General features: G+C 39.8%; 2 protein-coding genes across 3 annotated transcripts in view; one reads left to right on the forward strand and one right to left on the reverse strand.

Annotated features, from left to right (window-relative positions):
• Window positions 1-10,131, forward strand: part of PLEKHM3 (pleckstrin homology domain containing M3) — a 126,284-nt gene extending 116,153 nt beyond the window's left edge. Inside the window, exon 10 of one of the 2 annotated variants that reach the window (XM_041124660.1) lies at window positions 10,066-10,131. The gene's annotated coding sequence lies outside the window, so the exon portion shown is untranslated. Of the gene's footprint in view, window positions 1-2,311; window positions 2,940-10,065 lie in introns of those variants that run through there. The other variant, XM_041124659.1, reaches the window with a different exon arrangement.
• The window catches only part of CCNYL1 (cyclin Y like 1), a 34,843-nt gene continuing 12,261 nt past the window's right edge, over window positions 2,398-24,979 (reverse strand). The window contains exons 2-10 of the mRNA XM_030019249.2: window positions 23,132-23,206; window positions 20,841-20,875; window positions 19,017-19,117; window positions 17,491-17,526; window positions 16,724-16,775; window positions 13,955-14,074; window positions 11,710-11,876; window positions 7,049-7,211; window positions 2,398-4,169 (exon numbers count right to left, since the gene is read on the reverse strand). Coding sequence (XP_029875109.1) covers window positions 4,053-4,169; window positions 7,049-7,211; window positions 11,710-11,876; window positions 13,955-14,074; window positions 16,724-16,775; window positions 17,491-17,526; window positions 19,017-19,117; window positions 20,841-20,875; window positions 23,132-23,206 — 866 coding nt within the window. The 3' untranslated portion in view covers window positions 2,398-4,052. The remainder of the gene's footprint in view (window positions 4,170-7,048; window positions 7,212-11,709; window positions 11,877-13,954; window positions 14,075-16,723; window positions 16,776-17,490; window positions 17,527-19,016; window positions 19,118-20,840; window positions 20,876-23,131; window positions 23,207-24,979) is intronic.

The following is a 24,979-nucleotide window of genomic DNA, read 5'->3' on the forward strand; positions in this document are numbered from 1 at the left end:
GAAGGGCCATTACTGCAGGCAGCCATTTGCGGATCACCTGCAGGACTCCTCTCTTCCTGTGAGCACACGTGTGGTCATGCACAGCCCAGCCTAACGCTTGTGCTGGTGTGTTGCTCCCGTGCTCTCCGTGTCCCATCTGGTCAACTTAGGCCATCCTCGAGGCAGTCACTGGCTTCCTTGGAGTTAAACAGTGCAAATACAGCACAATTTCAGGCTGGGTGGCATGGAGAATGACAGTGTCTGACAGCACGGGGACCATGTGGCTTCTCAACTATCACAGAGCAGAAGCCAAAGTGGTTGTTTCACCTAAAACATGCCTTGTCTGCAAAGGCAGCCCGAAACTTCTAATCCTATGACAAACAAGCCCATGTTCAGCCAGTTAAATGCTCTTTCTCTAGCTGGTCAACTGGGGGTGGGGGTGTGTGTGTAGCGGGGGGGGGTGGTGGTGTAAGGGCACTACAGTCACTTTGGCAGCACCCTGTAATTCACTGTATATTGTCAAATAACTTATTTGGTGCAAGTGTAGTTTTCCCAGATAACATTATGGAAAAATCAGGCCTACGTAATGCTACTGCACTATTGTGCTGTGGGAAATACCAGTGCAGGACGGGGGCAGCAGCCTGCTCCGTGCTGAGCTCTGAACACACCAGCTCACCCTGCCCCACGCACGCCTGCCAACCCCCTGTGCAAGCTCTTGCCTCAATTGCTCTTCTGTCCTCTTCTACTTGCTCAGGTTATGCTTGACGCCTATGCTCTTATCCAGAAGCGATGGTCTTGACATTTATTCCATCGCTGAAGTGCCTGTCCTCTTAACTGCCAAACCCACACTGAAGTAGCTCTCATAAAATTCCCTTAGAAACAAAATACACAGTCCCGTACACAAAGGGAAAGGGCTGCTGAAGCCCAAGGGCATCACGTAGCCCACAAACACGTCCATGACTTGCTGCCCCTGCTGACCGCTAACACACAATGCTCGTGTTATTCTTGCTGGTGCTCACATTATTCTTGCTGGGCCATAACATAGCTATTGTCTCTGCAAACAGTATTTACTGCCAGCTGGGGATTGCTGCCCTGGAACTGAATGCAGGCAGAGGTCACCTCAACATAGATTAAATATTATTCAGCTGTTGGGTTAAGAGAAACAAGGTACATTGATCCTGTAGCTGGCTGCTCTTCCCTGGGAGCAGAGGTGGGTAACAGTCTCTGCAATTCCTGTATTCTAACGATGTTTGTAGTTCTTTTGCCTTTTTTGAGAAATGTGCTGCCAACACGTGGCAAAGTTACAGGGTATCCCCCCTCCCTCAGTTCATCTTCCAGCCGAACCACCTAAATGCAATTCCTTCTGAAACACTATCACTGCTCATCCCTTCAAAAGGCAGCTGTATGGTTTACTTTTTATTGTTTACCTAAGAAATCAACTAGTTGTGTTTTCCAGAATCTAACTCTTTTTACCAGGACCATTTTAACAAGAAAGTTAGATGGAATTGCTGTTTTTCCTCTCTTAAGCTGAGTTGTAGTTGAGCCCCGTTCAGTATCTGCTGAACAGATCAAAATCCTATTGACAATGTGCTCTGGGCTATGCTATAGTAAAACTAAAGCCAGTTAAGGTGCGAGGCAAAACTAAGTTCAGAGCAGCAGGTTCCTGCAGGATATATTGCAGAAGCAGCTGTCAGCTCGAGTTCTCATTCACCTGCCATCCAGATCAGCAGGAAAAGCCTCCATCTCATTTGGCAAAAAAGGTAAATGCCCCAAGTTTCTACTGAGCACCTCACAGCTGAATGGCTGCAATTGCAGAAGCTGTGCACCAGCCCACAGAAATGTGCATCCAGACAGATCCCACAAAGTTGAAGGCACCTGGCAGTGCTAAGGAAGGAAAAGCTTGTTAGCAATTAGGTCACAAGTCAATCCAGGAGTTGGTCACTTGTAGCTTCCAATTTAGTGCTTCTCAAGGGAGGACTTAAAAACCAGCAAATCACCTCCAGAGAGAGACTGGCCCTACTTAAAGGCCATTTAAGTGCAAAGAAACTGTCGGTGAGTCGTTATTTGAGCAGCCTGAGTCAAATTCTAAATCCAAACGACATGTGGGAATAGCCAGGCAGCTACACAAGACTCTACCACGCCTTCAGCTGAAGCAGGCTGCCAGGGCCCTGCCCCATGGTGCTGACCAAGTGGCTCACAGTTGCCAAATGACCTCTGCTGCCGGCTCCCCAGACATTCACAAGTCGCTGTGATAAAATGAAGGCGAGGGGCTGGTACGGGGAATGGAGGGGCCTTAACACACACCACTGGGTTTTCTTCTTTCTTTTTTCAGACTTGAGAGAAGCTGCACAGCCCCAAATACTCATGAGGGGGGAATGAAATCAGACAGCTGTACAGAACACACAATTCACCTTTAACTTTAATTAAAATAGAGTTTATTAGCTTTTCTTTTAATACAAACATGAGAAAGGAAAACCACCTGAAGATGTAGCGTTATTTTCAAAACTGAACTGTGATCAACACCTGAAGTGCCAAGTTCCAAGGATTTGGGAGCCAGGGGCTGGCATATTTGCATACCGCAAAAGGCTATACACATCATTTTAACAGTTGAGTGCAGCCAAACTGATGATTACACTCAGACAGCCCCACGCTCTCAAAGGTATATGGACTTGCTATTCAGTGTAAGTGTCTGGGCCTTGGCTGGAAGAGGAGGTGCACAAAACCTGTGCCATTCGGAGGGAGATCTGCTCCTAGGACAAACCGCCTAGAATCTATTTGGATCCAAGAAGGGAAGATACTACAAAGACTTGTAACAGGAAGAGTCTAATAATACTTATCCTGTTTAGAGTTCAGTTTCAGAGCCTGAAAGTAAGCTCTGTTCCAAAATCTCAGAAAGAGCAAAACCCAAGCCTCTAAAGCAGTTGCACAAGATAAAATTCACTTTGGAGGGCGGGGGGCAGGGAGGAAAGGGGGGCTTATAGAAAGCTTTTTGATAATTCTCAATTGAACACAATATTTTTCAATCTACCTTGTTAGGTAGTCCAGGATTCTCAAACTCATTACTGTCTCATTATGAATGTAAATCCCTCCCAGGCAACAAAAACCCAAGGAGAGCCAGATGGATGCACAATATCAGCTTTAGGAACTCCACTGTATATAGCACAAGAGATCTGCAGTAGAACTCAGAGAAGCAGTGCTGCACACATGCCATTCACCACTGGATTGCTACACTGTTTGGGATGGTGATGATGTTTCCAGACCAACTTTCTCATTCATTGCCTCAGAAAAATATACAGATTGCGTCTCTTCCAGAGCGATACAAGTATTAGAAAATGAGAGAAGCACCATAATTCACAAGAAATGCAGCATGGACCCTATACATTTTAACAATACATAAAACCATATCTCTGCCCCAGTCAAAACATTCAAAGTCTTTTGACAATCTCTACTGGAGTGAAGTTGTGGGTGCAGAGTTGGAATTCCTTCCTGCTGGGCAGCTTCTTGGTTATGAACAGATCACCAACAATAGCAGCTTTTAGTAGCCAAACCAGGGAAAAGCCATCAACATGTGTCTATGCTACTGTTTTCAGCTCCAGAGTGGCTTTTATACTTTAAGAGAGTCCCATGTTTTGTTTTGTTTTTGTTAACACTGCATTGACCTGAAATACAAATGCAGCGAGACTCTGGATGACAGGGGAGAGAAGGGAAGAACATTGTAACTATAGTCATGTGGTTAGTGTTTAAATTCTAAAATTTAAAACTACTTATTATTAAAAACCTCAAGAGTTCACAGCTATAGGCCTACATAGTAAGCAAACATCTGTGGGGGAGAGAAGGACAGAAGTTTGTTTTTGCACCTCTGGATACATCAGAAGGAGGAAAGAGTTGATCTGACAAAGGTCTTGTCTTTTGCACCAAGTATGCTCCTCAGGCTCTGGGCTCCCTTGGCTAGTTTACCCTCCTCTCCTTCTCTTGCTGGAAGACACCATCACCGCTGGCTTGTGTGCATGGAGTGGTGGTATTCCTCCAATTCATATGGACGCTGGTACATGGTGCTGCACCCTTCTCTCTCCTCAGGAGAGGATGGCATTAGATCGGCGGATACCAACTAAGTTATCAGCACTGAAAGATCGTCTCATAGCAGCTTTTGACAAGTCTTTGTATTTGTCTTCACACAGCCGGGAGATAGCCTGGATGCCACGTTCAGATACAAAATGGAAAGTACACATTAGAAAAGTGTGAACATTTCATGGAAGCTTTTACAAGTGTAATACCAACAAAGCAGGCACTCTGTAGCAGTGACGCTACCAGCTTTTTTTTCCTAGAATGAAAGTAGGTAAGAACTACTTTGGAGGGAAGATACTAAAGGGGTCTGTCCCTGTGCTAACAAGAACCCTGTCAGGAAGACAGACATAAGGAAGGTAAGTGGTTTCCATATACAAGCATTTTCATTCTTTTACCAATCTCACTATCTAATGAAAAACTTGGATCCATTTCAGACTTAAGAGTTTGTGGAAGTAATGTTCAAAATTGTACCTAGTAGCTAGGTCTGCTGCATGCAGCAGCACAAAAATCTTATTTTAATGGTATAAAACCACACACAGCCATTTCTATGAGAGAAAAGGTTCAAACTGAAAAGGTTTCTGCACTCCCTCGGGCACCTTGCCCTTGGCCACTCAGTGCAAGTGAGCCTAAGAAATGAAGTTCTACTAGGACCTCCATTTTGCCTTTACCATCTCTACACCCTTGCCCCCAACGTGCTCTTCCTGGGATCACTCACATGATCAGGTTCCTGCAGAGGTCCGAGAAGGGAGGGGAGCCCACTGCTCGATGGCATGGCAATAGCCATGGCACTTAATGCAGCTATTGAGTATCAGCACATGTGGACAACTTAGTATTTAACTGTTTTTTCACCCATTTATTGGCTTGCCTCTGCTCTGCTTATCTAGCTAGTCAAGCAGCTTTTATTCTGATGCAGCTATTCTAGTAACAAGCCTCATTATTTAAATCCTAATAACACACGATTGTCCAGGAAACACTGTGTGTCCTCCCCTGCAAGGCCTATTTCTGATTGGAGCCTTCAGGCATTATCAATGCAAATAAATAAGGATACCTGTAATAAAAGGCTGAACTGAATTTCAGTCCTGAACATTTACTTCCATTAATAATTTACCACCTATCACCAGGTGAACTTTCAGAGTCCTGCGACCAGCTACAAGCCTACACCTTTCCTTTAAGGGAGCACCCATTCAGCACAGCCCAGTGTTCTGGAAGTTCAAAAGGTGAAAAACACTCTGAGCATGAATAAACTTCTAAGTGGATTTTAAAATAATTATTTACATTTATTTCTGCTGACCTTCTGCAGGCATGCATTTGGCTCAAGAGTGGCATTCTTTGAGACGTTGGCTGCATGAGCTCCTAGTGCAAGACCAGACAGACTCTCCATCCTGTTTTAATGCTAGCACATCAATCATAAAGCAACCTGTGTTGACATATTTAGCCCCAGTCACCCATATGGTGTAAATCAGTTTTCAGTCCCTGGAATACTAGTTCACTGCTTCATACAGGCTCCTATCAACTGCTTGTGTGCTTCTAACCAAAAGGTAGAATTAAAAATTTTAGCAAATGGTTTGAATATTTACCACATTTTAGAATTAAAACCCAAAAGGTCCTATATACATGCATTAGTAAGTGCATTATGGCAAATCACATACTGTACTGAAAATTACTCTGGTTTTAAATACCAAGCCCGCAAATGCTAGCAAAGAAGAAACAAAACAGGCTCACAATCTGTAAATCATCCACTCATACCTGGGCACTGAGCAGTTCAGTAAACAATTTCCTGTGGAATATGAACTGCCCTACAACCACATTTACAATTAGTGACAGTGTTAGCTTAAAGTGCAAGTAACAAGGGTGAGACAAAGCAGAAGAGTTGCATTATTTAACTTTAAATAGAGGAATTCATAGGCATATCATACCTATCATTCCAAAGGACCAGGAGGGATCACACTTACTGCCAAAGTTCAGCCACTTCTGGGATGAAATAAGAAGACCTGGCACTTGGCAGAATTATTGGGGGTGGACAACAGAACAATATAAGCCAAGAATACCGTAGCACACCCCTCTTTGAAAGGGACTGTGGTATCAGTGTATGCAGGGCCTGCAGTAATGCCTTTGTTGAAGGGTCAACAAAACAACATGCAGAGTCATCAATTAAACCTGGACAGATGAAAGGTTGCATTGATCCAACGAGAAATTTTGCCTGGGAACCCAGGTAATTTAGATATTTTCAAAATGTCTTGCATATCTCCAGCAACTAGGAAGACTGACTCTGCAAAAGTTGAGTTTTTTTTAAAATGAGCCTTCCTACCAAAGAAGGCTGCAGGGACTCACAGAAGGGCAGCCTTTCCCATTGGGCAGAAGGGGCCAGTAATCTGTATTTACACTCCTCTGGACATTCTGAAGGACTCCTAATAAGCAGCTATTCCAAAAGTTTATCTTAAAGCAACATTTCTTTGGAAAGGTGAGGTTCTAAAAGTTGTGAAAAGAAACATATTATTATTTCTGCAGCTGTCCCCAGACAAATGGTTTATTAAACCATGAGAGCAGTAAGAGTGCTGCCTCTAAATCTAAAAGCAGCTGTGCAGTGGGATGCAGTGGGAAACCTTCAGCTGGTAGTATTTAGAAAGGTCTGAGTGTGACTGTCTCTAGGTGCTTGGAATACAGACTGCGACCAGGGAAGGACAGACAATCCATTACATATGACACTAATCCTTTCACTCTTAAGTAGCCTAGCTGAGCTACAGTTCCCAAAATAACATCCATTTTATTTCGTGATCTGCTAGACTTCCGTAATCTCTGTCCCTTCCTTGCCTCAGAATACTAGCTTAGCCTAGGCATGGTTTTAGAAGTGCTAACTGTAGTTATAAAGGGGTTAAATTAGCCTGTAATACACTAATCTAAAAGCTTTTTAGTTTTTCTAACCACCACTTAACATGATTAGCAACAGATGCTCTTACTACACATACAGACAGAGTGCCCTGCTCAGCCAATCTCAGACCATTACCTCCAGTTTCTGTGCTCGCTCTTTACTGAGAGGCTCCAGCAGAAAGCTCAGGTTATTGTCATCTGCTAGGGAGCGAAGATCGAAGTAGTATTTGGCGTAAACACTGGCAGGAACATTGATATTAAACTGCAGTAGCTCCAAGAAGTGTCTTTCCATCTCATTCCTAGGAGGTGTAAGGGACAGAAGACAAAGGAAAAAAAAGATTGGTTTAGCTGGCTGGAAACACTGAAGAGACCTCAAGCTTGTTTTTAAAACCAGCAACTTTGAAATAGTCATCGAGAGCTCTGCATTATTGGTTTTGAGAGACAGGTCATTCACTAGTGCTCAAAACAAGGTGCAGCTTTTGAGCCCTGGCACCTCCGGCTCAGAGAGGAAGGTAGTGCCCTGTCGTGCACTCGCTCGGCTGACCAGGGAGGTTCATTCTTTGGAGTTCCATTAGTGCAGCTGTACAATTCATGTGCCATTCTCACTCTCGCACGGCCCCACACTATAGTGATCAGATGAAAGGAATGATGTATGCTGTTTATTAGCTCTGAAGAACTTGCAGACATTTTCACCAGGCTGATAACAGGAAGGGGGTTTATTGAAGTAGAGGCGGACTAACAAAAGGAGTAGGCAGATCACCACGGCAACAAATGGATCTATGAAGAGCTGCTGCTATTATCTCACAGAAAAAAGCCTCTTGAAGCAACATGGATTCATCTTCAATAAATAAATAAATAAGCAGCATTAGGTGGGAGAAGGAATTTTCTCCTCAATAGCATTAGGCAGGGTAACAAAGTACTATGTCAAAGGGCACTGTCCAGTTTTTACTCACTCGTCTATTTTCACTGGGCAAAATATTTGGAGGGAAGTGGGGAGAGCGCCACGACATGAAAAAGGCTGCTTCAGCTACTGTACCCTGGTCAGCTAAATCGGAGGTGTTCTACAGAAGAAAAACAATGTTTTACAAATTAACCTAAAAGAAACTGGTGGTACCCAAACCAAGCAATTTGTTTCAACACTAACTCAATGATTGTTCCTACTGGTAGCAGACCTGTCTCAACAGAATTTAGCAGCTGCATAGACCAACCGTGACTACACCAGAAGATAAGTTGCACAAATTCAGTGCCAAGGCTATTCTGGCTTTCTGGGAGCCTTCAAAATGGATATTTTACCTATCAGAGGGGGGAAAATAAATCAAGGAATCATTCAGGTTGTGTCCTGTATTGGATGGCGGGTCTCAATATGAATAGCAGCTTTGTGCTTGTTTCTAGCATAGTGGACTTGAGTATCATTCAACCTAGTGCCAAAATTAATTTCCTGTTCATATGGTCATAAGCCTATAGAAATGTAAATCAGATAATGTTTTGATGATCAGCTGATCAGAGCTTGATTTGCCCTGTGAATAAATGTTCTTCACTGCCCCTTTGTACTCACTACACTAATACATTTTAATTGTGTAAAAATACAATTCTTCATTGGATTAACAAGTCTCTTAACAGTGGTTTAAAACCTAGGAAAGGATAATGCCAATGTGTTTTCTGTGCCTTATTTACAAATATATGTAGCCAAAAGAATGAACAGCATGTGTCCCCTTACAAGCAATATTAGCAAGAGTAGCAGCTGCACAGTTAGTTTTTCAGTGATTATGGATTCCCTCTCATCAAAGCAAGCAAGTTTTGACAATGGATGACTTCCAAATATCAATTTAATTTCCTTTGATTTTTTCCCCCATTAGAAATAAGTAAAACAACAATAAAAAGAAACCCCACACCCCAAAACCCAAAAGTAAACCCCCTTTCAGTAAAAAAACCACCTTTGCTTTGGTCAAATAAGAAAGGGGTTGTGATAGAAAAAGTAAGATGAACACTTTACCTATGTTGACCAGGAAAAGGCTAAGGCAGATGAACTCATCTGCCAGTTGCGAGGCCTGGATCACATATCCTTTAACAAACTTTGACCCACTAGCAGTTTCTGTGAGAGCCGCGCAGCTTACACTGCTAACAGAGTTGTGAGGTGGGGCTGCCAAACAAGTGTCTTTAAGCAGTAAGGAGAGTGTGTTTGGTGGGGATAAGGTGCACCTACACTGCCTTCAGGAGAGGTGCCTGGCTTGTACACATACGCACACGTGCACACACACACAGATTTGCAAACTGGGTGAACTAACCCAGCTATAAACCCTTTTGCCAGTTCCAGAGTGGTGTAACTCCCATGCTTGGCTTGCAGTGGCTCAACAAGAGTATCCATCAGGTTAGTGAGATCGTTCTAGATATGTAGAGCCAAGAGGAAAATTCACAAAAAGTTCACAAACAAAACTTGCCACCAGTCCTTGTAGACAGGCCTTTACTGCACAGGAATGGCCCACCCAGGGAGCGATACCTGGCAGACTCCTGCCAAGCAATCTTTAGCTGTGGAGCTGCTGAGGTTTTGGGTGGATTTTTTGGCAGCATCACCGGCCGTCTCCAACGTTAGAATGCGACCATGCCTGAAATCCATTGCCAATTGTTTTCTCTCAGTAACGCTTGTATTCAGAATACCTAACACTCACCATCAAGTGACTAGTTTAAAAAAATACTGGAACTACTAAAGCTGAAAATTAACTATAGTACCAACCATTAATTGAAAGTAGACTTATAAACTTAAAACTTAATTTTGCTGAGTATTTTAAGCAGTTTTCCAAGGTCCCAATTATGATGATGTTATCCAACCCAGGAGCAGTGAAGTCTGCCAAGCTGCAGCAGTGCGGGGCCTGGGATGGACACCCCTGGGCCACTGTCAGAAAGGGGTTGTACAGTTTCTGCCCATACCTAAATTCAAAGGTCTAAGTCATTTCAAATGCGATGGGATTACAAAAATCCCATGTTCAAATTGGAGGAAAAAATAAGCCTAAATTCAGTCTATTTTCCTTACCACCATCACTGCTTTGAAAATGTAAGTACTGACAATTTCAGGAGACCCAACATCAGCAATAGAGAATAAACATCCTGCTTGTTACAGATATTTTCAGTGCTATCAGTTTGATTTGTCCCAAACAGGGCCAGAAGAAGAGACATCAAAAGAGCAAGATGTATGTGCTCCACCACTCCTAGCACCGCTGACCCCACTTCAGCCATCTCAGAGTTATTTGCAGCAATGCTTCAAGTATGTTCCTCAGACAGATGAGCACTCTGAGCCAGGTTGAGTGAAGATGCACATTGTATAAAATCACTAATTAGGCTTTCCTGAAAGCAGGGCTGGCACAGCCCTGCATTTGGAGACAAAGAACTCCCAGGCAAGGGGTATGTATAAAACAAGGTACTATGTTTTCAATATGAAATAACTTGAATAACAAAAACTGTTTTGGTGCAGGTAACTCACCCATTTTTAGAAATGCTGCCCCCTACCTAAAAGGAAGAAAATTGGATATTCCTCCTCCTAAAGAGTCCCAGATAAATAATTACTGTATTTTAAACATCAGCTTTAGGCTGAATCCAGGGAAGAGAGCTTGGGGCAAAAACAGATTCTCTCACACAGGTAGCCTCCCAGTGCTATGTGCAAACCTCTACCACCTCAGTCTGCTCCTGTACTAGAACTGACTGTTACTACACAGGCCTTGACACATGCTGAATTACAGCACAGCAGTGTGATAAAACCGAAACACACATAAAACATGTCATAAAGTTTATTAAGGCCAGAAAGCCTGATATTAAGTTAGCCTTCTAGCATTTCTACCACTGTGATAATAAGGGAAATAGGGGAACAAGCTGGCAAATAGAATTAAAACAAAGCTGACATCTCAAAGCTCTCAGAACTTTGTGAGAAGGAATTTAACAGAAAATCTAATGGGCCGAATCCATTCCACATAAACATGCCTCCAGCCCATACTATGAGCCTGGAGCCACACGGATGAACATCCTCTGAAACTGCAGAAATTGTAGGGCTTTAAGCTGAGCGCACCAAGAAAAGACAGCAGATTCAAAATTTCTGAAAAACTGAAATCTACATCTGAGACACGAATATATACAAGGAACAGCTTTACATAAACAAGCAGTAGTAAAACTGAGGATTTTGTTCCCAGCACTGTAGGCAAGTCTAAGAACTCACCCAAAGAGGATGAGCTGTAGCAGTAGCTGGGTGTAACACATGCAACCACAGATACCAACACAAATGACACCTGTCTGCCAGCAGCAATGGCTAGGAATTCAGACCTTGAGATACTTAGGCCTTAGCTGGATACAAGAGCAGACACATAAGTCACAAGTTATGGCTTTCCCTGCAATTTTTCAAATTCTAAAACAGAAGGAACAAATTTAGTTCACTTTTTTTTTCCTTCCCCAAAAGACTTTTGATAAGACTATAAAATGGGGCACTTTAGAGTTACACCAATGCAAAAACTTAGTGGAAACAAGCAGCCAGTCCCATGGTTCATCACTGGGGGAAAGAAGGTAAAGAAAACTAACTTTGAAGTTACTCACCCAAGTCATTAGAAATATTAATACAGATTTGTCTCAAATTAGGGTTATCCAAAGATTCCTAGGTTAAAAAAAGGGAATGAGGCCAGACACCAGATATACATCATGTACATATACCACAGCACCAGACATGCATTTTTTCAGTATGATCACAAAAATTGCCATTCCAAAAAAAAACCCCAACCCCCAAAAAACACCACTGCAGATTAGCCAAACCTTGCAACTTACATGTCCTCAACAGTAATGTCCTTCAATATTTGGCAATAATCCACATTCCACACAGCCTGATCATCCCAGACTTTAGAAGCCAGCAGAATAGCTCCTAGGACTATCCTCTTCCAGTTACTAGGGCATATGTCAATCTCTGCATAGGTTAAAAGCCTTTCCAAATAAACCTATAAAAAGGAAGAAAAAAAAGTTTTATGTGTGTAATTAAGACCTGGAGATGAGTTCTGAGTAGCAAGCATGCCAGTCCAATATGATTATTTTATCCCATTATTGTTAAGTGTGTCAAAATAAGTGATTACCACTTATACTTTAGAATCCAAACTTTCAGGACTTACAGGTTCCATTTTTTTATTATAACACAAGAATGGACCACCAAGGTATACAATAAAGATACTGAAGAATCAGTTCTGAGCAATGAGCACTGCTGTTTCAGGGGGACACTGTTAGACCTCTTTCTGTCACCGAGTCACACAGTGACTGACAGGTTCTCATTAGGGCCTACCTGGGACAGTAAATCACTCTACATCACACTAGCCTTTCATCACAGTTAAGGTTCAGCACTTGTAGCTTAACAGGAAGTGCCAAAACCTGCACTGTGATCTCCAGTCATGGGACGAAGATGCATTAATTGCTACCCTTCCACAATGAAAGGCGTTATAGTGCTATTTCTACCTCACCCTGTAAAGAACAGACTTCAATCCTTCACCTACAACACCACCATCCTCTGCTTTTATCTACATCACCAACTGCTTAGATAGTGAAAGATACCCGAGTCCACAGATCTTGGTCTTGGTCTTTTACTCATTCCTCACATGTCATCTCAAATCAGCCCGCAGATGTTGAATTGGTCCCTTCCTTAAAAGTTTTTTGCTATTTCACACTCCTATAATGATCCACGTACTCAGTAATTTGCACTTTCAAATTTGAATATAGATTGGTTTTAATGTTCTTTTCCCTAGACTAAGTCCAAGGTCCTAATGAAACCTCAGATAAACTAGTGGGTGCAGGAAGCTGCTGTACAGGTCTAAGGGCAGGATCAATCTTCATTACTAGGGTCTCCCCACACTTTCTTCCCATCCTTTGCTTGTAGCCTTCAAGTGGACTAAAGGTGTTCCTGTAGTAACAGAGCCACCTAGTGGTAAAGTCGACTTTAAAAACTATAAATACTTCAGCTGGCTAGATTGCCTGGGGTTAGCTATCATCTTGTTCTGTCAAAATTGCTTGCATGTCTTTGGAAAAGCAAAAACCTCAAACTACTTTCAGAGTTTCAATACCTCTAACTATATGGCCTTTTTAATTACTTATTTCCTTATTAAAGAAAGTCCTTCAAGCTGAGTTTGCTTAATTGCCACATTGTCTTTTGGTGACAGTTGTCTTCTCCTTTCAGACTCTTTTTCAGAAAGAAGCCACAATGCAGACTGAAGTTTAGGATGCAACAAAACACAGTTTAAGAGATTGTCTAATGCAGCAATTATATAGGTTGTGTTTTTTTCTTTCCCTTCAGAAACATATATGTATATGCATGCATGCATATACGTGCGTGTGTATAAATAATCAGTATCATCATCAATTTTTTATATCCATCTTGCTTTCTGAAATCAAACAACAAACTGCAATGAGATTATTCTCTTACTATTTCTCTTAAGTTCCAAGTACCTCCATGTCACCTGGGGAAAAAAGTTGTAGCCTCTTTGGTTTAATTAAAAAAAAAAAACCAAAAAACCAAACGTTTTATAGAAGGGTGGCAATGATTGAAGGACATAATAATGAGAAAGTTCATCTCTTGGAGTTCCTACAGTATTGATCCTCAACCTCTTAAGCAGTGTTACTTGCACTGTTCTGGTCAATATGAACTCTAAACTCCCTATTTCCCCTCCACATAACTGAAATAAAACATGAAGTCTGTTTGATCTTACTATACCCCACCATTTAGTGTCCCACTGTTCTGCCTTTCTCAAGTTTCTTCAGCAAGTTATGTATTACAAAACAAACAATGTTTGATTGGACAAGTAATTAAGCATTACATATTCATATATAGAAAAGGTAAGTTCCTTTTTAGTTAACTACTTCTGTGACTACTTAGAAATCTTCTCTAATGAACTCGCTTGTACAGCGTCTTCATTATTAACAAGGTTTCATGAGACACTGTAACTATTTAAATGTCAGTTCAGCCCAGTTCACTTATTGAGGGGAGGAACAAAAAGTCTTCCAAAAGCTTAAGTTTCAGTTATTAGGCATCTCTTACCAGTGTCACTATTGCACATTCAGCTGTCAGCTGTGCAGCACTGAAAAGTGTCCGAACAAAACGGTAGATGTGCTTGTGATCAGGGTCATGCTTGTAGTAGTCATCTGGAACTTCTTCCCGCTGAAAGAAAGTTCTCTGAATTACTGAAAATCTGTCTTACTTAATACTGACTTTAAAGAACAGCCACACATGGTTGTTTCTTCTCACCAAGTAGAAGTGTATACAACCCTTCCCTGTTACAGAGACAGAACAAAAATTATATACTGAAAGAAGCAAACAGCCTTGCAATGTTACGACTATTCCAAACAAAACACAATAGCTTTGGCTGGTATCTTTGTTTTGAACACTTTTTTGATCTGTAAGGCTAATGGGAAAGAGCATGAACTACCATCATTATTACAGGTGCTAACTATTGTACATGGAACATTTTACAGACTAAAAGAGATTTTTATTTTTAAAAAAAAAAAAAAAAAAAAAAAAAAAAAAAAGGTTTCTCCCTGCAAGAAAATCACAGATATATACACACCAGGGAAGCACTGGCTCTTCAAAACACAAAATTAAGAGACTTCACAAGATTCCCTTTCCAGCTGAGGAAGAGTTGAAGAACATATGTCAATAATTCTGTCACAGGTACAACTGGAAGGTAACTTACGCTGTCTTCACAGGACTCGTTCTTGAGAGATTACAGAAAGACAACAAAGCTAATGAACAGCTATGTTTAACTCTGACATGATGCTAAACTGTTTCTAAATACAGGGGAGAAGAAAAGCTTAGAAATAAACAGTCTGTAAAAGCAATTCTAAAATGAATGAGAATTCTGACACTGTCCCCCCAGACATTCTGATATGCAGGACTCTTCCTGTAGGAATTAAACTTCAAGAGCTCCACCTCTACACACTGGTTCTGCAAGTCTGATACTGAATTGCTTTCATCTACAGTACAAGTTAGACCAATAGTATGGTAAAGATACCAGATGAGAACAGCATAGCTGCTTGACATTAAACAGGTCATAAGGTAAGCAAAGCAGCAAGCATTTTCTTGTGGTTTTGTAGTTTAAAATAGCCAGGTAATAGTGTCAAGTAAAATGAAGAGGTAAGTTAACTTTGTACGCTCCACACAGCCTTCTAATACACCACTAACCAATGGAGGTTACCCCTTCAAGGTGGGCATGCAACGTTAGGAATGACACGAGCAGGATCCTCCTTGCATGATTCCTGTGCTACGAGCAGTACAAAAGCACATCTGGAAGTACGTTTTTGCTGACTGGAAGAACTGAGGAGGAAAGGACTGAGACTGGTACTTTTGACTAAGCCCTGTGATGCTGGTAACTTGAAGTTTGTTACTTCTATTAGGGTCAACAGAGCCTGGATTTGGACTCCTTGTCACTGAATCTTTAGAGGACAAGGTGTTAAGAGACTTCTTCCAGATAATAAACCTTTTTAAAGGAACTGTAGGTACCCAGCCAAAACCCCATTGCTATAGAAACTAACAAGCCATTTGCATCTTTCCCCTCAGAAATATGACATACAGCCATTACTATATTTCTGCCTGTATACTGCAGTAACATAGAAGAGACCTTTAAGCGTTCCCTAAAGGACACAATGATTTTCCTCTATTCATACTCATTAAATAGGAGGTAGGCTATATGAAAGGATCAGAAGATGTCAGGTTGCTAAATAAAGAAAAGAAATTGTCTGATGAAGTGCTGTTCATCTTAAATAATTTTCAATGTGAAACAACAGATTCAGGCAGTTAAAACAGTTTTGGACCAGACTTTTCTCTTGAAGTGCCACAGTCCATGCAAGAAATCTTTTATATAGCTCTTCTCTTGAAGTTCATTATTTTTGTTGAGTAAAGAGTTGTCTTTATTCAAGTGTACAATTCCTTGCACAATGGGTCATGTTTAGGGATGAAACTCTAACAAAATATTTAATTGTATATTATAAACTGTTTATTAACAAGCCAAATCTGTGAGACAGATTAAACTGCATTCACTCAGGGAAGTCCCAGAGCAAACTGAATTTTTAAAGCCACTAGAGCTTTGCTAAATTAATTTCAAATGAAAAACAAAGGAAGTCGTTCTGTAGGACAGTCATTAAGCTAGTAGTGCTCAAACTGGACATAAAAAGCACACGCTCCACTCCTGAGCTTGCCTGTACTATGAGGTTTTGCATCTTAAAGATTGTCTAAAAAGGTGTACCAGGACTAGTCACATTAAAATCACATGCTGAATGCTCCGAGCTGTTACTGCAAGCTGCATTAAGCGTATTTGCTTTAAAGTTTTGCCTTTCACGTTTTTTAAAGACCAAACTCAACATCTCCTACTTTGTGTGATGCTTCATGTATTATGTTCTTCTGTTTGCAGTCATTTAAAAGGTTAGGCACATATCTACTACCCATGTCTTCTTAAACAATTAGGAAAGACTTTTAATTAAAGTAGCATTAAAGAGGGGAAGAAAGGAGTCAGACAAGAAAGTTTGGACATACAAGAATCAGCACAAACTTGCTTTCTCTTCATATTCAAAGCATAGGAAACTAAACAAACTTTGCAATATTTAGAAGCACTGGATTCTCTTCATGATCTAGCTGATACCGGAAGTCCAGAAGACAATGTTTGCACTGTATTTTATATATAAACATACAATTTAAGATCAATTTGCTTGTGACCTGGTGCTAAGACATTTTGATGACTTACACAAATCGAGATGTTAGGAAAAAAAAAAAAAAGTAAATCGATACACATTCAGAGGATCAAAAAGTTACACTTACTGTGAGAGGATGAGATTTTTCATCAAAAATATCCAATGATCTGTCGGAATCTCTACAAAGTAAAAATCTCTGTTTTAGCAACAAGAGTTAATTGGTAATGCTATGCTCCACTAAAAAGTATTATTCATTAAAGAGGGTAAAGGGACATATTTTGTAGTTCAGCTTTTGCTAGAACATGGTAAGAAGTTATATTGTATTTTTGCAAAGCATTTAATGATAAGATGTTGAGTATGTATAATGATGAGTAGTTAAGAAGGTAAACAATGAATTGCTATCAGTGTTCTCATATTATGCTTAGTACAGTTCTCCCTTAAAATGTGAAACTGTCTCATTAATAGCATCTATTTCAAAAAGGCAGCTGTAATTTTGAAGCATACACTGTAACTAGCTATAATGGCAAGGGTTATTTGTACATGGAACAGGGTGTTCCTTCACCCATCAAAACTAAACCGTACCTCTGTATTCAGGAAAAGCTAAACAAAGTCCAAAGGCTGATTTGTGGCGAGTTAAGTGTATTTTCCTCACTCCCTCCGTTTTGCCTTTTTATGCTTCATTCTCGATGAAGCATGTGTCATTGGATGGGTGTATTACTGACCCTTCCGTATCAGCTCAAGAGGGTGTACAAAGAGAAAGCAGATACAGCATAAAGTGCCAGATTTTTCAACTCCTTCAAGTTATACTACTTGTTACTGAAGTGACCAAGACCATATCGCTGGCTCAAAAAGAAAGTTGTTACATTTCAGCAAAAAAAAGAAAAGTTCACTCACCTGTTCTTTATATGGTAGAATATTGCTAATGTTACACTAAAAAAGAGAAAGAAAAAAAAATACTTAACAAAGCATATTCTGTGCACAGTATTCCACTGCAAAAGCTGTTTTTCAGGGCAAAATGTTCAGAATCCACTACGTATTGGCTTCCTCTCACATTCTTGAGTACTCTGTGTCTCATTTCTGATGTTTACCTGCCTGAACAGAAACTGGCCAAATCAAATTTGCTAGCCAAACTACTTTTACATTCATTGTACAGATATTTGTGCCATGAAATAAACGTTATGCCACATTTTAAACACACACTTTTATTGACTGGTTAGGTGACATTGATTGAAAATGTGGACTATTCACAACTAAAATATAATAAAAGTTCTACTTGATGTTACATATACTGTTGTAGAGATTCTGCTGATGTTTTAACTCTGTCTCTCTGGCTGTCTAATTTAGGACCTGCCTAAAAAAAGAGAATAATAAAGATGATAATCCAAGCATAATCCAAGAAGGGGACAAGAACAGATCTCAGTCTCTGCTGAGTCAAGTAAGGCAACAGATTTCATATTGACACTCATCTACTGTGGCCAAATTTCAGATACTTTGCTGGCAGTAACAACAGGAACACTGCCATGCCAGGAATCCATCACGGGCAAGTTCTGATCTGTTGCCAGCTGTATAGCACTTCAAAATGGCACAAGCACCATCTTTTAGGTTCTTTCTTCTTTAGAAAAGGAGTGACATGCTAGATACCTTTGTTTGAAACAAAATTTTAAAGAGACAGATCAACTTAGACATTTCCAAACTCTACTAAACTGTTAAAAGAGTAAAGCCTTCTGGGCCTGAAGCTACTTTGCCATGCTTTCCCTTCAAGCACAGTAAAACTCTCAATTCTCAGCTGGTATCACCTATATGCAAAGAACTGTCTCTGTGGTACCCAGAACAATAGGTCAAACAGCCATTTCCACTGGAGAACCAAGAAGGCTAAATAATTATCAAACTCACCTACCTAAAATAACAAATATAAGAAGAAAAAGTAGAAAGGCTAGAACTAAACCCAATGCCAGCAATGTACTGTTATCCACAACTAGAGGGCAGAGTAATACCACCGGCAAGTAGCAAACACAGTCCTGCAAACTCCCTGCAACTCTATACAAAATCCATTTCAAGTTTTCCCAGATGGAGAGTTTCTGGATTTTGTTTTCAATGTGAAGCCTTTGAGCTCACCACCCCAACACACACTTTTAAACCCAAAACGCTGACACACTTCTGCACTGCCTCAGATTCTCAAGTGCACAACGATACCTACTTTCAAATACAACAGTAGCTCTGTAACTAAAAAAAAAAAGCTCACTTCAGCAGTCCTAATTAACCAGACCTCTACACCCCTTCCATGACCAACCTGAATAAGCAGCACTGTGCTCCTCTCATTCAAGTGTGTGACCGGCTTTAGAACAGACAAGACCACCACAAAATCCCAAATAAACCTTGCAATACTACTCAGCCCTTTGTCGATGACAAATGGTTCTTACCACTTTATTGTGCTTCTAAGGTTAGGTTGACTGACGGTGCTGTCATCTATAAATATTGTTGAGCATGAGCTGTATTTTTTCGTAAGCTGCCCAGGAGACACCTTAGTGGGAGGAAAAAAAAAAAACCAACAGAAATACATTCAAGAAGAGGGATTCTGTAAACTTTGGTTTACCACACTGAATACTGGCTTTACACCTCAGGTAGTTACTGCAGAGGAGGTCTTTGTAGATGATTGTTCCTCCTATGTAAGCTAACCTATAGCCATCAAGTTCCTGAGGATACCCTTTGTGTAAGATAGATAGGTTTATAAATCATCCCTTGTAATATACAATGTGATGTTTTTAGATAAGTAGTTTTCAGCAGAAACAGCTGCAGCTAAAGCAGCAAGTCCTCTGATTTTCTCAGTTCTCCTCCATTCCATTCTTGCCAGTTTGGGTCTCAGTCTTCCCTCTGTATGATGTACTTTATTAGATTTCCCTGTGACTCCATAATCATCTTCTTCCTTCTTTTATATCCTATACCTTTACATTTTCTGGTTATCCAGTACTGCTCCCTGTAAAGACAGTTTTGCATTCGGGGTTTTGTCTTGTATTTCAGAAAAAAGAAATCTCTTCCTGACATTGCTCACTTCGCTCATGTCTTGTTTAGCGTCTGCAATCTGGAAATAAAGTATTACTATTACCCTTACTTTTACTATTTAGAGCTAGCAATATGTTTCATCATCTATCCTAATCCTGTAGATTTTATACTGTAAGAAATCTTCCTATATAACACTAAGTCAGGCTTCCCTGAGCATTTTTAGAGAATGCTTTGCACTAGAGCTAGGACGTTGTAATTGAGGGAGGAGTTCTAATCAAGCAACTCGAGATTCAGTAGTTTTTGCCAGAATCTTTTTAAATGCCTTGTCTAAAAACTTGAAAGTCTTCCATACAAAAATGTTGGCACCCTCCACAACTCAATGGCTGCCTGGGAATATCTCCCACTACAGCTGAAGTCTGCCAGCAAAAACAATCCAATCACACTTCACCTTAGTGCTGGCATACTAAAGCTGGAACTTTGTAATTGAAAAAGAAAAAAAAAGAAAAGAAAAAGAAGAACCACCCCCCATAATCATACTAAATACAACAGACTTGAAATATTATCTTACCAGTAACTTATCAGTAGACACTTTTGCTAGACGGTATTTTTTTAAGCTTTGTGTTAGTAACTTCCATTCTTAGCTTTACTAGTCAATTTTTTATCCACTTATTAATGACATTGCATCTTTTTTGTATATTTTTTTTGCTAAGTGAAGTGTCAAAACCAACTAATATTTGCAGAAAAAGCTTAGAGCATGTTTTCAGTTTTTAAAACTAGTGGATTATCATTTGTTTATCATGCTGATGGTAATGTTTGTTCATCATTCTCTTTTCATGCTGGATACATTTCTTACAGTAAGTCCTGTAGTGATGCTCAAACAGCAAGTCATTTAAGACGTCATCTCAGCTGAGAAATTAATCCAGTTCTATTTCTGTTTAAAAAAAACAATGTAGGCAGTTTGACTTACATTTTCTCCTATACTGTTCTGAAATGCTCAAGACTGATACAACACAAAAATCCACTCTTATTCTGTTGACATCAGCCATTCTATGCTCTGTGATACTGTGCCTGTTGGTTTATTCTTTAAAGACGGGCAAAGATAAATCAGTTTTATCTTGCTAAGGAGGATTTGGAACACATCTAGGACTATATACCTAGAACTACTACAGTTGTTTCTTGAATTTGTCTTTGTCCCAATATGCTAATAGTATCTGTATAGCACACTAAGAATTTGTTTTACTTACATGATTGATGTGGTTACTCTTCCTCTTCTCTCGCACTAGAAAGAGGGAGAAAAAATGTGAACTGAAAGGTTTCTAAAATACAATCCCAATTTACGTTCAGTAAAATCACTCTATTAACCTAGTCTTCTGAAGTACATGAGTATTAGAAGTTTCAAATTTGACTTCAGGTGTCTGGAAAACTAGTTTGAGGAAAAAATACTGAGTTTTATCAAGCTAGTAAACTAGCTACTTCCAACTATCCACGCGTACATTTAGGAACGACTTCTACCCATTGCACTAACAGAAAAATGGCTCAGCTTTGAAAAGATGCTGTGCACCATGAAAAACTGCATGACTTCAGATAGTTCAAAGAGACAATGTCCAACATCCAACAGCAACCACTTAGTAACCAGAAGTAAAAACATCACACACTGAACCTGAAAGACACACAAGGAGGAAGTGAGAAGCCCAGCATTATACACTTGTTCTCTCTTCTACTATTAGACAGCAGAAGGTGAAAAGGTATTTCACAATACAGAAAACGCTGGCACAAGCCATGCCTGTTTATCATACAACTGCAACCATGTTATTTTATCATTTTAAACTGTGTCAGCCTTTCAAAAAAGATTGTAAGGTTTAACTTCCAGCTATAACAGTAGCAGTAAAGCAGTGCTGTTAAAGGAGAGCCGAGAGTTGCGTACATGCAGAAAGCTATACAAATGTGACCAGTCTGGGCAGGTGACTTCTCCAAAGTTTTGACCTCAGACCACTTGTTCACAGGACACATTCTCTTACATATTTAGAAAAATTAACAACTGGAAGAAAGTATCCAATTTTTTTGTCTTTTTGCATAAATCAAAACTTACAATCCTGGTAACATCTCAGTGAGAGGGAACTTACAGATATTAATTCTACTAGTTCTATGGAAGGTTAACTAGAAAATAAATTCTTCTGCCTGATTGTCCATAAAAATAATAAAAATCAATTCATCCAACTAATACAAACTTCAGAGAATAGTTTAATACTTATTACCTCACTAGCTGACCATTTTTCTACATGAACACGACTGTATACATTTCAATACCTTACATTTGAAGAATACCACTTCATGTTTAAAAGCAATACTACCCCCAATGAGGATGTTCATTTAGTTTGAACGTTATTTGCAGCAAGGCTGAAAGGCTGCACAGTGAATGAAGCTGCACTACAATGTTCAAGAACTATGTCAACTTGCTAATTGCAACTCAAGCAGCGCTTCTCTAAGAGGTGTTTGAAATATGCAGGTCAGATCCTCTGTCTGTTTGAAGACTGACCTTAGAGGCCTCGAGGAAAGAGGGCTACATTTCCTTGGTATCATCTCTTCTGGAGAATCATGCTAGTGCTTGTTTCCATTACTCACAGATTATCTGAGCATTGCAAAGTTGATGAAACTGACAATTTTACTGCTTGCCATAAGACTCTGAATAGCAGGACTGCAACTGACAGACCTGTCAAAATAATCCTACTTTTCTGTGGCAAAGCTATGCCAAGGTAGAAGACACACTACAGCTTTCCATCAACACATCCAATCTCAAGTGCAACACAGTCTTAGAAAAAACAGTTCTTCAAACAAGAACCAACTACAAAAGGAACAGAATAATTTTTAAAAGAATATCTTAAACTCCTTTTTAGTTGCAACTTCAAAATTTACTATTGTCAAAATTCTTTTTTATTTGTGCAACATTGAAACACCTCCACTTTTTAACAGCATTTTGGAACGCACAAGCTATAGTAATTGTTCAAAACTGACTTTATTAAGCGAACAAGGGATCTGCAGATACATCCATGTAATTAAAACCAGAATTCAAGAATAATTATACTACTGAAACTATTCAAACAGTTTAATACAACATATTCAAAAGCAACTGATATAGACTGATGGCTTAGTCTTATTATTCCTTACAGAAAACTGTCCTTTAGTTCTTTATTATTATTATTATTTTCTAATTTAAAGCAATTTTTAAAACAGTCCTTGGTCATAAAAAAACCACCACTGCTTGAAGCTTGAATTACACTAGCAAAGAAAGCATTGCTCCTTCAGACTACTAGGATCCAGACTCTGAAATCTCCTGATGTTTAGAAGAACAAGTGATTTTAAGTGTTAAGTAAAAGAGCCTATGAACAGATTTCTGCGTAAACACGCAAATTATTAATCCCTGTGCTTTGAAAGAATTAAAGTAATTTAAATGTTCTCAAGCTGTATAATTAAAATAGGCAGTTATTTTTCCAGTTTTTCTCCCGCCTTTTTTTAAATTGGCAAAAACTTAGCTTACCATCTGTTTGAGACTTGCTTAGGAAAATTGTGCTTGCTCTGGGATGATCAGATGGATTAGATTCCAAGGCTAAATCTGAAACAGAAAGGACAAAAAAAAAGGAGAGACCTTTAACAGAAGGTGATGATTACTGCAACAATTCCCACCCAGTCTTAAAATGCTCATACACAGTGATGGAGACAAGATCAGAAATACATAGAATGGGCTGCCTCTCTAAAGCAAAACCTTACTTTTGCCAAGATAAATAAAAATCTGACATTTTCCCCTCTGAGAAAAAGCCTGTGGACTTACTCCTACTGCCATGAAGCTCTGAAGTAGCTTATGGTTTTCATCAAAACAAAATCTGGAAAGGGAGATCTCAGAAAACAACATACATCTTCAAAAGTCAGTATGCGCCCCTGCATGTTAGGGTAGCTGGATGTGGAGCCTGTGCTCCATAGAGGGCAGAAAGCTACAACTTTGAGAGCATAATTTAAAAAAAAAAAAAAAAAAGACACTGCTGGTCTTTCACTCTTTCACTCTATGGTTTAAGTACCCAACAGGGCAGGAAACAATCTCTGTGGTCTTACAAAAGAACCCAGTAAGTAACTTTTACAGTGCTGATAAATACCAAAACATGGATCTTACGCTATTCTGTTCTTTTGGAATTTTAAGTAAAACCCTGTACAGCTAATATATAATTACTGAAGAACAAAATGATTGCTTTAATCCTTTGCCACAATGAACTAGTGATGACATTAGATGAGGATATGTTAAGATTATTACTTAGATTAAGATGGGAGTAATCACCAAAAAGTTTGTTGATGAAACTGTAAACATCATGATGAAATTTTGAGCTGCATTAGCTTTGACAGAAGAAACAGCTGTTCCAAGGAAGTCATGCTACAGACACACTGACTTGAACATACGAACAGAATAATCTAGTACTGTGATCCTATACATCCTGGAAAGAGCAAATTCGCATCCATTTACATTTGCCATTCTGATCTTCCTGTGTGTTACTTATGCCATGCTAACCATAAAAGCATGCGAGCTAGCAAACTTGCACGTTAGTGTTTCAAGGTGGTATGCCAATGCAGTTACCACACCCTTAAAAAACAAAGTCATCTAAGAATCAACATCAACTTTTAATGAAGAAAAAAAAAAAAACAAACCCAAAAACTTAAGAGCTTTTTATGCCCTCAGACATCAGAACTCTGGTTAAATAGTAGCAGAGTATGCACAAACTGTCTTGGTGCTGGAATTCTTAACAATCTGAATGTTTTGTGCTACTGCACCTTACCCACAGCACAGCCACAGCCCTCATGCGTCAGCAAGTGAATGTAATTGCAAAAGTACGTGTGTCCCCAAGACTTCTCATTCCAGATTCCCACTGGTACACAACACTGGTATCCAGACCTGGATGTTTTCCAAGTACTTGGCTTACAACATCACTGATCTTAGTCCAACAGTATTGCTCTGACACTGGTCCAGGATGCAGACCACTGTAATTTTGAATCTCTACTGTGTAAGTAAGGTGGCCAACGTCTATTTAGGAACACAAAGACTGTTCAGTCAGGAATTTCCCCCCCCCCAAAAAAAGGCCAGAGTCAGCTATGAAAGCAGACCATCTCAAGCAGTTTTAGAAGCTAACTTACAAAACCAGTATTTCTATTTTCACCTTACTGTGCTCATTCATGGCACACACAGTGAACAGATACCTGAATTTAATCATATGGTTAAAATGTAAGAAGTCCTGGTTTAGAAGCCCTACAATGGAATTTGCCTTACAGCTCATACCCAAAGTACCACTAATATACATTTGATTCTCTGAAAAAAAATTCCAGCACACAATAGTATGCCATACTG

The sequence above is a fragment of the Aquila chrysaetos genome, chromosome 6, assembly GCF_900496995.4.
Source record: "Aquila chrysaetos chrysaetos chromosome 6, bAquChr1.4, whole genome shotgun sequence".
Taxonomy (NCBI): Eukaryota; Metazoa; Chordata; class Aves; order Accipitriformes; family Accipitridae; genus Aquila; species Aquila chrysaetos.